This window comes from Onychostoma macrolepis, chromosome 19 (genome assembly GCF_012432095.1).
Source record: "Onychostoma macrolepis isolate SWU-2019 chromosome 19, ASM1243209v1, whole genome shotgun sequence".
In the NCBI taxonomy this organism is placed as follows: Eukaryota; Metazoa; Chordata; class Actinopteri; order Cypriniformes; family Cyprinidae; genus Onychostoma; species Onychostoma macrolepis.
The window spans coordinates 13,889,968-13,904,489 of record NC_081173.1 but is presented as its reverse complement, the minus strand read 5'-3'; the positions used below and the strand labels follow the sequence as shown (position 1 = coordinate 13,904,489).

The window sequence follows — 14,522 nt, the reverse complement described above, 5'->3', positions numbered from 1 at the left end:
CTGTGAGCATTTGTCCTGAACTTAAAGCTCATTTTTGACTGATAATAATAATAATAATAATAGTACAATACGGTCCAATTGCATATATAGTTATTATAGTACATATATGGTGTACTCAATTCAGACACAATGTGTTTTAAAATGAAAACATTTATTTTAAAATTAAAAAAAGAAAAATGACAAATAAACGAGAAAATACAATTAAACAAATACAACAAACTGAATTACTTGAACTACATTGTTTAACTGCAAAAGCAAAAAAAAAAAATTAAAACAGCAGAAAAAAATATCATTATATATAAGGAAAGGTTATAAAAGGGTGTTAGGAGAGCATAAATATCATATAAAAAAGCAATTTCCTTGGGAGGGGAAACCTAAACTTATTTTCATTTCAAGTATTCATAATCAGGAATTTTTGCAAACATTCAAAAAGTACAGAAATGTTAATTCTGACAAAGAAAATCAAATGTACTTATACTTTTATAACATACTCCCATTAATTAGTAAATAGTGCTATTTGCATAGCTAATGTCATTTTATTCACATGTACCACTAATATTTTTGGCATTAGTTTAGTCTTGAATAACTGGCTGCATTACAGACATCCATATCACAATGGTAGTCTTTTGCGGTGAGTGCTTTAATTGGCTAGCTGGCAATGCTTAATGAACATAGTTTTCAGATAAATGTGGTGAAATCAGGGTATGCTGCAGTGAAAGGCACTGTTGACAGGGTGAAGTGTCATGCTGAACACATTCGGAGTCAGATCATCTTCTGAATTGCTGATGCAGTCCTTTACATCAGTCTGGAAACGGCACCAGATAGGAAGTCTTCGTAACTCAACCTCACATTGCCAGTCATGGCGGTGTCTTTCTCGCGGAATGCTTGGGTCATGCTTTGAAGCTGCGTGCAGACCTGAATGAAGCGGTCCAGCTGGAGAACCCCGTTGACACTGCGTGCAGAGTAACGATTCACCAGCTCCTGAATGAACTGAGGACTCAGATTGTAGCCCATCTGAGATAATGCTGGGAAATAAGAAAGAAATTAAATTAAAAACATTACATTTACCCTATACAGTTTTTTTTTTTTTTGGAAATAAGTCTCTCATCTTATCTGAAAAAATACAGCAAAATCAGTAATACTGTGAAATATTATTCACATTTTAATATAATACTATTTATTTAATAATTTAAATTTTTTCCCCCCATTTTTGTATGTTAAAATGTAATTTACTCCTGTGATGTAAAAGCTGAATTTTCAGCAACCATTATTCCAATCTTCAGTGTTATAGAAATCATTATAATATGCTAATTTGCTCAAGTAACATTTCTTATTAGTTTCAATGAAACCATAATCCATTTTCATTCAGGATTCCTTGATGAATAGAAAGTTCACAAGAACAGCATTAAACATAAAACATAAATCTTTTGCAACATTATAAATGTCTTTACTGTCAATGTCTTTACTGTCTTTTGATCAATGAATCCTTGCTGAATAAAAGTACTTACTTTAAATAAATAAATAAAAATCAGGGAATGCTTACACTGCTAACCTCTGGTTTTACATAAAGGTTTATGTTTCTTAAACAAGTCAGCAGCAAAAAGTGGGGGAGTTTTGGAAATGAAACCAAGCCTCTAAGGGTCCCTAAATCCCTCTTTTTCTCTCCACAGGCCCTGTTAAACCGTTCTACTGTTGTTTTTGTATCCACCATGTTTTCCACTCTCTGTCGCTCACCAGTAATCAGCCATTCACTTTCAGGCCTATTCACATCTTTATAATGGCTTCAACTATCACTGCAGATGAAATATTGCTCTGGCAGTCGTGAAGAGACATTTTCATACAAAATCAATGAGTATAAAAAAGACACTGCAAGATAACAGCTACAATTTTTGAGGTTATTTTAAGAGCAATTATTCATGACGTCTTAACAATGAAATCAGCCCTGTAAATAATGGTGTATTAAATTGCACAGGATTAGATGGGAAAGAGGGCGCACAAGCTCAGCAACTGTCTTTTCCTGGCTTCTGCAACTGTTGTTGTTTTTTTCCCTGAAAATGTTTGTAATTATGTTTTGTCTACGTGCAAATTCCTGGAACTATGAGCAGTAAACATATCTCTTTGCAGATTAAAAAAGCTACGTGATATGCTATGTGAATCACTTAAGCATGATTTGAGGAAATACACATATAAGCATGTTAGCTGATGAAAACTTCCTGTGGTTAGATTTTGGTTGTGATTAAGTTGACCAAGCTTTGCTATAGCACAGCAAGAGCCCAAAAGTAACACTAGTAGTGACAAATGTGAATAACAATGAACTTTCACAGGCAAATAAAACTACTGGCTGGCAGGTTTTTTTTTTTTTTTTTTTTTAAGAACTACAACAAAATATGTCGTCAATTATAAGAATGACAATCTGACCCTAACTGGTGTATGTTATAAGAGCAGATTCAGTTTTTTAGTTTTTTATTTATTATTTTTTAAATCATACAAAATTTATGTGGAGATACTCTACTGTTCAAAAGTTTGGGGTTTTGAATTTGATTTAAATATTTCATGAGCACAAAATCAGCATATTAGAATGATTTCTGAAGGACCATGCAACACTGACAACTGGAGTAATGACTGCTGAAAATTCAGCTTTGCCACAACAGGAAAAAATTATATTTTACATTTTAAAACATTAAATTATAACATAACTAATAATTCACACTATTACTGTTCTTTACTGTAATTTTGATAAACGCAGCTTTGATGAGCAAGCTTCAAAAATCTACACTACCATTCAGACAAATAATAATTGTATAGTGTACATATGTGACATTTCTCAACACAAAAATGAAAATATTTTTAATATTTCACTTAATATTTTTGTGAAAGACAACTGAGATGGAGACTGTCTTATGTTGTACTTTTTTGTTTGTCAGAAATATGCAACGTGTATGTATGTATGTATGTATGTATATATATATATATATATACTGTTTGTAGACTGGTAAGAAATATTGATGGCCTAAACACATGGAATGGAACCACCACTGGAATGCTGGAATCTGGCCTTAGTGACTGCGTCTGTTGTCATAACAGTGTGAACATGTTGACTTTACTGCAAACGTGTTATCTTGGGTCTCTCTCTTGACCTCTCATTTACTCACCCTGGTGCATCTCATTGCTGTTAATTGATCCGGATCGGTCGCGGTCAAACTGTTGGAATACTGCCCTCCACTGCTGCAGAAACGTCCACAGTGCAGAGAAACCAAATACATCTACACGTCCCGATTTGGTCTTGTCAAACATATCTGGAAATGAAGACAAAGCACCGATTCTTGCTTCAGTTTCCTTTGGCACTGGAGATGTCATCAGATGACTTCTATTTTTGTATTGTTTATGTGACACTGCAGCATTCTGTTATTTAGTTATATGGTGATATAAGCAGCCATTCAAAAAATGTAGCCGTTGTCAGGAGGGTTATGTAAACAATGGCAACACTCACTGAGCATCATCATGCAGGTTTCGTCATTGAACGAGGAGTTGTTGGAATTCATGAGTGCTTGCTTCAGTTCTTTTGCATTAATGTAGCCACTACGATCTGAATCCACAGACGAAAACCACTGGTAGGCCTCAGGGTTCACACCAGGAGGAATGGTACCTACAACATGAAAAGATGAGATGCAAATCAAATGTATTTCTTCAAAACAACTCATTTAACCATAGTTAACCACAGGCCTAAAATAGTAGAAGCCACATCAAAAAAGATTACTATTTACCTTTTAAATCCCATATCAACATCAACAATACAAGGATAGACATGAAACAGCACTTATAATTCTTTCCAAGAAATAATATAAAACCAAACTAACTAAACTAAATTATTCTTGAACAGACCAAAGTATTTAAAGGGAGATGGTTACATTAAAACTAGTGCTGTCAATCGATTAAAAAAATGTAATCGCGTTAATCACAGTCATGGACTGTGATTAATCACGATTAATCACAAATTTAAAATACTAGGATTTACCTGTAAATGTGTTGAAAAAGAAACGCATGACAAATTAGTTTAAGGAAACAGAACCTTTCACACTTCCGCCAGGTATGAGACATAATCCTTATTATTCTTTTGTTTTTATTCAGCCATTATCAGCCTTTAAACTGGCAATAAAACGTTTACCAAGCCACATCACTTCAATCCCAGTATACATTTACCCAACTATTATCAAAAGTATTTCTAAACAAATACAACAAAACATTTTCTTGCGACCTTATGTGAAGTATTATGACAAAATGCATCATGAAGAAGAATTGGACCTGTTCTGCAGCTGCATTAGAGCTAATATTAGCATCATGCTACATAAGACAATTTATGAGATTAATAGTATACTTTTACTCAGAACTCACTTCAAACCACCATCGAGTGTTTGCAATAACTTCCTTTTGTGATCACATGTGGAATTTGGTCGTTTACTGTTGTTAAAATATGCTATTTATAGCCTTTTATATCGCTGCTCAAATTAGCATTTCAGATGTACACATTCTTCAAGAAAATCACATACAAATATCCTATCGTAATCGTGTGTTTATCATCTAATATAATCTATAGTGGCTGTTGTCATGTTTATTTCTGCTGTGTAAAAGCCTGAACATGTATGCTCTGCTAAAACTCACGTTGTTTGATGTTACAACCGCCTTTCCGTTCTTAAGTTGCCAGATATACATTTCAAGTATAATACACATTAGTAAAAGGATCTATTTTATTTTTATTTGTCTATATAGACTTTGGGCGGCTGCGGTACATTAAAAAAGTAGCCCAAAAAACCGCTGGCTGTACCCTCATCACACAATGATAGATGACCTTCCGCATTGCGATGACAGCAAGAAGTTGGGGTCAAACCTTATCAAGCAATTAATTCGCGTTAAAAAAAATTAAACGCGTAAAGTTTTTTTAGATTAATCGCATGCGTTAACGCGTTAACGTTGACACCCCTAATTAAAACATGCATTTTAACATCAGATGTTACATTTTAAAGTTGAATTCGCTATTGTTTTATAAAGAATTGTTCTACAGTCTACTCAGTATTTAATGCAATTACGTCAGAAGTAACTGTCATTAAATTATAGAAAAATTAGGAGTAATCCCTTACTTTACATTTTCAAGGGAAAATTAATTAAATTACTTTAATAAATTACTTTACTAAAAAAATAGTATTACACCTAACACTGATCACTGATTAAATATAATAGCTTTTATTAATATTTTTAATTAAATTTTGCTGTGTTTGTCATTTTCATTACTTTTTTTTATGTCTATATAGTTTTTATTAAGTTTTAGCTCTTAGTTTTAGCTATTTTAGTTCTTCAACTTAAACTAAAAGAAAATGAGAAATGCTGTGTTTGCAACAAGCTAAAAAAAATCCTAATCAATAAAAGCATTTTTACTTTTTATATTTCAATTAATGTTTATTTAAAATATCTGGTTATCGATAATATCCCTGGTGTATACAGCTGGGATTGAATTAGCAAATTTATAATCGCATGTGGCTTCCTTTATGTACTGAATGGAGCCGTTTCGGATGCAGCGTAATATGCATAAATGTGCAAAAAATAGTTCATTAAAATGACAAAATGACAGTGAGACGATGATGAGGACAAGCAGTCCTACAGGTCAGATTTGAAAAACATATTGGAAATGGGTTCAATGTGAACTAGCATGGGTTGTCAGCTATGTGTCGTCTCGATCCCAAGAGGGACAAGAATAAATTGTGCAATTTGGTGAAGCGCAGACGGTCACTGTATCCCTCGGGAGGGATAAGCACTGTTCAGAGGACAGTCTTTGAATCTGACAGCCTTTCCCACAGGACATTACAGAATACTTACCGACATAAACGCGGAAGGACACATATGCACGAACCCCTTCGCTCAGAATTACTACGCTCATCACTCTAATTCTCCCGTAGGCACATTCTGTACCAGATCAGTACAAGCTGCTTCTGCCATCCTGCAGTGTATCAGCATCAGTCATTCAGTGAGGGGCATATGACACAGCTGCAGTGCAGGAGGATCAAAGACCTTGTCTGCAGCACCTTCATACATTTCTATCTGTCGTATTTTATTCACAGCCCTCGGCCACTGCACGCCTGATGGAACGGCAGCGGCTCGTGCTGTCTTAGCTGTCAACCCTGACGCTCAGACATCATCAGTCAAACCAGCCTGAAGCTGCTGACTACCACACCTGGGACCATGTGGAAAAATTCACCTGCTGGACCAACATCTATTGCAGTGCATTTGCAGATGTATGAGGCTGTGGAAAACATTCTGATAAAAAAAGTTATATATATCAAACCACATTCCTATTCCCCTACATTCCAAATCCAGTATCACATTCCCATGAGATGACATTTATTTGCTTAAATTATTACATATAATTCAGTCATTATTGAAACCATTGAAGTGTGCAGTCTATTAACCAAAAGGTGAGGAACTAATATGACATAATGAACTATTGTTTCGGTTTGGTCGGAAAGATTTTTTTTCTGTTTTTAAAGAATAAGACCAGTAATATTGTTTCAATAAGACCAGTAATATTGTGAATATTATTACAATTTAAAATAAGTGTTTGATATTTTAATATTTTAAAATGTAATTTATTCCTGTGATGACAAAGCTGAATTTTCAGCATCATTACTCCAGTCTTCAGTGTCACATGATTCTTCAGAAATCCTTCTAATATGCTGCTCAAGAAACATTTCTTATTATTATCAATGCTGAAAACAGATGCGCTGCTTATATTTTTGTGGAAATCATGGTACATTTTTCAGAATTATTTCATGAATATAATTTATTTGAAATAGAAAATGTTTCAATGTAAAAGTATAATCTGTCACTTTTATTCAATTTACTGTGTCCTTGATGACTAAAAGTATTTAATAAAAAGAAAAAGAAATAAAATCTTACTGACCCCAAACATTTTAACAGTAGTGTACATAGTGGCCCTAAAAAGTATTTTGACATTTAAAATCAAACCTAGAAATGTATATGAATTTTGTTGAATGTTTTTAAAAACCTGATGTGATGAAGCTTATTCTAACTTTCTTTAAAACAAATGCCATTTAGTGATTAAATGTAATGACAACCATAGAAGTTTGGCATAAGTGTCTAAAAATACTTTTGGTACCACTGTAAACACACACACACACATACATATGTAACTCAATATGATACTCAGCCAAATTAAAACAAAACAGAGTTACACATCTCTAACCTGCAGGTGCCTGCTGACTATATGGTCCTCCCTGGGGTTGTCCATAGCCTCCGTAAGGACCTCCTGGAGCTTGGCCCCCACCGTACGGTGCTCTTGGACCAGGTTGACCATAAGACCCATATGGAGTCCCTCCACCATACTGTTGCCCTGGAGGGGCACTGCCATAAGCTGAACCATACCGTCCACCAGCGGGACCACCTCCATACGGTGCCCCTGGAGGCGGGTGGTGTTGGGGAGCGTTACCACCTGGTCCCGGATAACCCTTTAAAAACAAATAATGAAAAGGTTGGATTGCAATAAAAACTAGTAACTTGAAATGCTGTGATGAAACTGCAATGAAACACCAACAGAGAAGCAGATGTGGTTAAATGACATAAGCAAAGGAAAATATGTCACCAAAACAAATTAAATAAAATGTAAAGGTAAAAATGTGAATTCTGTCATCATTTACTCATCAACACGTTATTTTTATTTTTTTATTATTCTGTGGATTGCTAACATCTATTTAGTATTATTTTTTATTATTATACTGATTTTAATATAATATTTGTAATATCAATATAGGAGATATTTTAGGCAGAATGACATAATTAATCAACATTGACTTTCACGGCATTTATTTATTTATTTTTTTTCTTCATTCAATGAATTTTTTTCATTCTTTTGTTTCACGGAAGTTTGTACAATAACATGATATGTACTTGTAAACTCATACTTTTATTATTATTATTGTAATTTTACACCAGACGAAAGAGATTGAAACAAGGGTATATGGTAAAGGGTATGGTACGTCTAAGTGACAAGTCTCTATTTTGTACCATTGTTGTAAGACATTACGTAAGATAAAGATGTAAGACATATGGTCATTTTATACATTATACGTGACTGAACAGCACTCTCTCATCATACACCCAAATACCATTAAATGTTTCATATTAGCTACAGAGCTAACCGACTAGCCTAAAAGGCTGTCTACAAAGTTTACGCGATCGGAATCTTCATAATTATGCCCAATTTCCCTGTACACCAACACTAAAAGTTTAGACCGCAATACAAATATGCAAGAATCATATAGACATGCAATAAACATTTAAATGTAAAACATCTAAACCCGGAAGACAGACTTTACCTGCCCGTATTGATAACTCATTCCGCGGAGGATCTTTAGCAAATGGAGCGATTTGGCTGTATTTATTAAGGCCCGCCTCCTGGAGCTGATTGGTGCGTTTTCACGTTTTTCAAAAGGCAGCCTCGTACTTTTCACCTGATTGGTTAAAACATGGAACATTGCTCATAGCAGAAACTGTGAGTCACTCTGTTGATGTGGAAAGATTTGTTTTAGAAACCATATTTGGAGGAGGATGGAGTTGTTAAGAACGATTTTTATGACATTGCTAAATGAGTGGTTGAGGATGTACATGACATCTCTTGGCTTTGATCAAATTTGGTCTCCTTGTATAAATTTGAGACTGGGGCTAGTTGTCAAATTTTTTTTTGGCCAGTTTCTAAACAGACACATACTGAAAAGGCTACAAAAACTGAACTTATTTGCCAACACACATTGCAATTAATAGGCTAATCTATTTGTCTCCATTTAAAATGTGAAAATGTACTCCAATAAAATGTGAAGATTTGCTCAGACCTGACATTTAAAAATATAGACCCGAGAATCTTTGGCTCTTCTGTAAAGCCCAAGTTTAAATGTTAGCTGTAATGCTGCAATGAATAAAGTAATTAAGCACTTATACACTTCACTAGTTGCCATATCAACACTATATGGAGAAAAAAAGTGCCAAAAAAAAAAAAAAAAAACACCTTTTGAAGATATCGCTGAACATTTAACCACAGCAAAAGCAAATTTCTGGCTAAAGAACATTTTTCATCAAAGTTATTAGTGTTTATTTAAAATGAAACAAATCTGCTATTTAATCCCCAATCTGTTATTTAGCAGTTTAGATAGGTCTTTAATGCTTCACTTACTAGCAGAAGATAATAACTGGTTTTAAATTCCAGTTGTGCAGATGGGTAACGTTGTAACACTGCATTACAATGTGTCCCACTATTATTACAACTGTGCTATTCTATGACATTAGCGATGTGATTTACACTAATTACTTTCGTAAATTTTAATGAGAAACCATGAAACAGGTGAATAAAGACTGAGAGTCAATGTTCAGAAATTATTATTTCATTTATTTGTCTCGTATTCTGTGAGAGCTGTTTGTGGAGGGAGGGGAGTGTTGTCTTCGTCTCTGTGTTTTTCTGAATGTGTTTCCTCATCTATTTGTCCACATTGTTTTGAACTATGCTCTGTGTTGTAATCAGGGCTGTCCCAAGCATGGAACCCTGGTTGCAATGTCTTCATTGTCAAACTCCAAAATTAGTTTCTTTTAAATTCTTAAAAACACTATTATTTTATTTCAAAAAGTTAATAAAAGTAAAAAAAAAAAAAGAATTACACAAAAGAAATATATATATATATATATATATATATATATATATATATATATTTTTTTTAATTAGATTAGATAACATTTTAAGCTGTTGTATGGTCATGTTACAATGTACCCCTCAGATGTTACAATGTGCCCCACCTGTTGTCACATTTCACTTCCATTCTTTTGGGGTAAATAAAGAAAAACTTGTACACTCTAATTATGAAACAAAGCCACATATTTGTAGACAAACTATAAACTCTGAACCCCATGTGGATTTACAAGAAAGCCAAAAAGTGTTGGGCGCCGCTCTCCCCTACACATGCAAATTGTGCATGTTGCTGTGGTTTCGGCTGGGTGAGACCCTTGGACCAACCCTTCTATAGCGGTCTTGCTGTTTGCACAGGCACTTTAAAACTTTCTTGGTAATGAGGTAGAGTATCTCACAGATGCACAAAAAAATACACAAAGTAGAGGTGACCACCATAAACAAGGTGAAAATTTAACTGTAACAGTTAACTGTATTTGGACAAGGTTCCTCGGTGCATTTGACAACTCTTGGCATGTTGAAATGATAAATTAAGTACAAAATATAGAGAAAGCATCAAAGCCAGCTTTGAACTCTAGGCTGAGTATGTAGGTGTACCACAGCCCTCCACGCTTTTTCCCTGGTTTGGCGTACAGGTGTGTGCCCTTCTGGGCAGTGTACTTCCTATCCTTCATTTCACGATACTTGGCGCGAGCCACCACCACCAAAGATGGGCAAGTGACAAAAATGATCTGGAGAGCCCATAGACGGACGTGCGAGATGGGGAAGAATAGATCGTAGCAGATGTTAGTACACCCTCTCTGGGTGGTGTTACAGATGAATTCTAGATGTTCATCATACCACACTTGCTGAACAGCCACCACAAACACCAGGATATGAAAGACAAACACCACAATTAGCCAGATGCGGCCAATCACGGTGGAGTATTTGCTAACCCCACCAATCAGGACCTCTAGGTGCATCCAGTTCATGTTCAGTTCAGTTCATGAGAGAGAGAACAGATCAGTACCACATCTGTTATCAAATGATATTAGAGATTATTATTGTTATTATGTTAATATAGGCATTTAACTGTGTATTATTATTTCCACTTGTTCATTTAGATTACCTTTGCCATCGATCTAATGTTCACTTAAAGATAATCTTTAAAAACACTAATAATTTAATAACACTGCAAATTATCAACTTTAGCAAATCTCATGATGCCTATCCATTTTTCATACTGTGCATTGTGCAATGATTTTAGTTTTTAGTGTTTAAGTGTTTTAATATTTAAACTAAATCGTATAATTTTAATATCAACAGTTTCTCAGTTATTAACCATAAAATTAGTTATTGATTTATTGTTGTTTGGCAGAATTTTAATATTGGTGTATCTCTAATTTGAGATCAGGGGTGTATTCCAGAAAGCACGGTTAACTTACCTTCACATAAACCCTGAACTTTCGGTTGATTAACCCCAAACCTTGCTTACTCGAGGTATCTGGTTCCAAAAACACGTCCGGGAGTAAGTTAATTCAACTCAGAGTATGTTCCTGTTAAGACTCGAGACATTCTCAACAGAGCGACGAATCGACGAGTCACTATGGAAACGTATTTGAAAGTTTCTTTCTTCTTCTTTTGTTCAATGGTCATTTACATGCTTAGTGCATACCGCCATGGTTGTGCAATAATTTTTTTCCCGTTTACATTTATGCATTTAGCAGACGCTTTTATCCAAAGCGACTTACAAGTGCATTCAGGCTACACATTTTTTAATCAGTATTTTTTATCGTTTAATCTTTAATCCTTGAGATTGAATATGAATTATATTGTTTGTTTGATGCTAATTATATATTAAGTCCTATCAGATATGTAGTTTTATTATAGAAATAAATTATAGAAAATGCAGATCCATGTTTGAGATGATAATATAAAATGTAATAAATATAATATAATAAATTAAACATTACCTTGTCATAGTGTTTTCTAATTTATACATATAACTGTTATGCCAATAAAATAAATATAATTAGAATAATATATTACCTTATTTATTACCTATAGTGCTTAATGATTAACATATCATATATATATATATATATATATATATATATATATACCGTATATATATATATATATATTACATAATCTATATAATATTGTGCGCTATCTGTCACGCCCACTGAAGGCTCGTCAGTAGATCACGCGTGCGCTGATGGAGCTGAAGTGAACTAACCCTGGAACATAACGTGTTCCGGAGCAGGTTATCTTCAGAGAGCAAGTTGCTATGGTTACTTACATACCCTGAAAGTAACTTCCGATTTTGGAACCGAAAACTGAGGTTATCCGCTCTCTTATCCTCAAACATAACCGGGTGTGTCACATAACCTGCTTTCTGGAATACACCCCAGGGGTGTATTCCAGAAAGCATGGTTAACTTACCGTCAGATAAACCCTGAACTTTCGGTTGATTAACCCCAAACCTTGCTTACTCGAGGTATGTGGTTCCAAAAACACGTCCGGGAGTAAGTTCATTCAACTCGGAGTATGTTCCTGATTAAGACTCAAGACATTCTCAACAGAGCGACGAATCTACGAGTCACTATGGAAACGGACTCTAAGAATAAGCGCGCCATAATGCTTCTTTCTTCTTCTTTTGTTCAAAGGTCATGTAGGCCTAATGCTTAGTGCATATCGCCACCTAATTGATGGTTTTGCAATCATTTTATTTTTTTCCGTTTAATCTTTAATCCTTGAGAATAAGAATTATATTGTTTGTTTGATGCTAATTATATATTAAGTCATATCAGATATGTATTTTTATTATAGAAATACATTATAGAAAATGCGATCCATGTGTGAGATGATAATATAAAATGTAATAATATATGTATAGGCTAATATAATAAATTAAAAATTACATTTTCATAATAGTGTTTTATAATTTATACAGATAACTGTTATATATGCCAATAAAATATAATAACCATATTAGAGCAATATATAGGCTAACCTTATTTATTACTTATTTTAGCGCTTTATCATTAAAATAGCATACAACTATATATATATATATATATATATATATATATATATATATATATATATGTATAGTAGGCTATATACATAACTGTATTGTAATAATATATAATATTGTGCGCTATCTGTCACGCCCACTGAAGGCTCGTCCGTAGATCATACATGCTCTGATAGCGCTGAAGTGAACTAACCCTGGAACAGAACCTGCTCCTGAGCAGGTTATCTTCAGAGAGCAAGTTGCTATGGTTACTTACATACCCTGAAAGTAACCTCCGATTTTGGAACCGAAAGCTGAGGTTATCCGCTCACTTATCCTCAAACATACCCAGGTATGTCACATAACCTGCTTTCTGGAATACACCCCAGGATGACTTGTCATGCGAAGTATTCATAAAACAATTAGTGAAAGCAATGTTACTGCAGTGTGATGTTTTTTGCATATTGTTTAAATAAATGCATTTAATGCATTCATTTCGATTATGTATAATAAGATTATATCAGATTCAATCTAAAGACTTGCCCTGCTGCAAATCCGCTTTTGGTTTCTTCACAGTTTCACTATGATGTTTTTTTTTTTTGTTTGTTTGTTTTGTTTTTGAATGAATGAGTGAATGTTTGATCAGAAGCAGAATGGCTTTTAGGCAACGCTGTTGTTAAGCTTTTCTTTATAAGGCACCTAAATATAACAATGGCTAAAGCTGTTATCTTTTTTCTTTTTTTTTCTTTTAAAGGCATCACATGAATACAGTTATTATATAAATGCAGCTTTAAGATGCTAAGCCATTTTTGGAGGCTTTCATTTTCTGTTCTGATTCTTTCTGCAGTGCCCAATATCAATAACAATTTTACCTATCTACTTACCTGTCTACCTAGTTAAATACATTATATATATATATATATATATATATATATATATATAGATAGATAGATAGATAGATAGATAGATAGATAGATAGATATCGATACATATACATAAATGAATAATAATAATAAAAATAAATAAATAAAAAATCCAAGTTAATTGTTTGCTATAAGTCTGCATTTAGCTTTCACACTTGTACATTTACCATTTTAAAGTGTCTTTTTAGTTTATAACACTGTCAAGCCACTGTTGAACCAAATGCAATCAGGCATTGACATTGTTTACAAAGCTTGTATTTCTTGTACTTGAAGAATAACCACATTCTATTACTGATAGTTCACTTGTCTTTAAAAAATGTTTGACTTTTATTAGTTATGTTACAAGTTTTTGCTGTGGTATCGAAGAAGTGTACTTTAAATAATAAAGAACCATTTTTTGCTGAAAAATGATCTGATCTGTCAATCTAGAATATTATCTGAACCGTGAATTTTGTCATCTGTTGCACTATAATGTAACAACGAAAAAAAAAGAAAAAGAAAAGCAGAATTGGAAAGAGGGATCAAAATAAAATAAAAAAGTTCAAAACTAAAAGGAGACAAACTGAAAGTGAAAGCTTATACATAAGACGTGTTAGTTTTCCTTGAAAAAAAGCTTGGTTGATTAATTTCCAGAAAAGCATGTCAATATTAATCAGGAAACTAAGATTCTTACAAATGTAATAAATTAAAAAGTGCAAAAATGAACCTTATCCAAAAAAAAAAAAAAAGACTATCAAGTTATTTGTTTGTGATAAATCTGCATTTAGCTTTCCCACTTGTACATTGTATCATTATAAAATGTCTTTTTTACTTTACAGCAGCATTGTATTTGTACCACAAGTCACTATTGACTAATCAAATTAAT

General features: G+C 33.6%; 1 protein-coding gene and 1 pseudogene across 1 annotated transcript; both read right to left on the bottom strand.

Moving 5' to 3' along the window:
- Positions 1 to 167: 167 nt before the first annotated feature.
- On the bottom strand, positions 168 to 8,470 carry pef1 (penta-EF-hand domain containing 1). Its single transcript, XM_058754483.1, has 5 exons — positions 8,382 to 8,470; positions 7,253 to 7,514; positions 3,491 to 3,646; positions 3,153 to 3,296; positions 168 to 1,025 (listed from the first exon to the last, which is right to left on the bottom strand). Exons 1-5 carry the CDS (start codon positions 8,400 to 8,402, stop codon positions 796 to 798), a joined length of 813 nt encoding a protein of 270 aa, XP_058610466.1. The 5' UTR covers positions 8,403 to 8,470; the 3' UTR covers positions 168 to 795.
- Positions 8,471 to 10,003: 1,533 nt separating this feature from the next.
- Positions 10,004 to 10,707, bottom strand: LOC131525124 (gap junction beta-3 protein-like; annotated as a pseudogene).
- Between the last annotated feature and the right edge of the window lie 3,815 nt (positions 10,708 to 14,522).

What these genes read in the sequence shown, in the direction of transcription:
- pef1 (XM_058754483.1), bottom strand. Translation starts at nt 8,402, where the DNA reads ATGAGTTATCAATACGGGCAG. An exon ending in TGAGTTATCAATACGGGCAG is followed by an intron (nt 7,515 to 8,381) that starts GTAAAGTCTGTC and finishes TTGTTTTTAAAG; the next exon opens with GGTTATCCGGGACCAGGTGG. An exon ending in AACCTGCATGATGATGCTCA is followed by an intron (nt 3,297 to 3,490) that starts GTGAGTGTTGCC and finishes CTTCATTTCCAG; the next exon opens with ATATGTTTGACAAGACCAAA.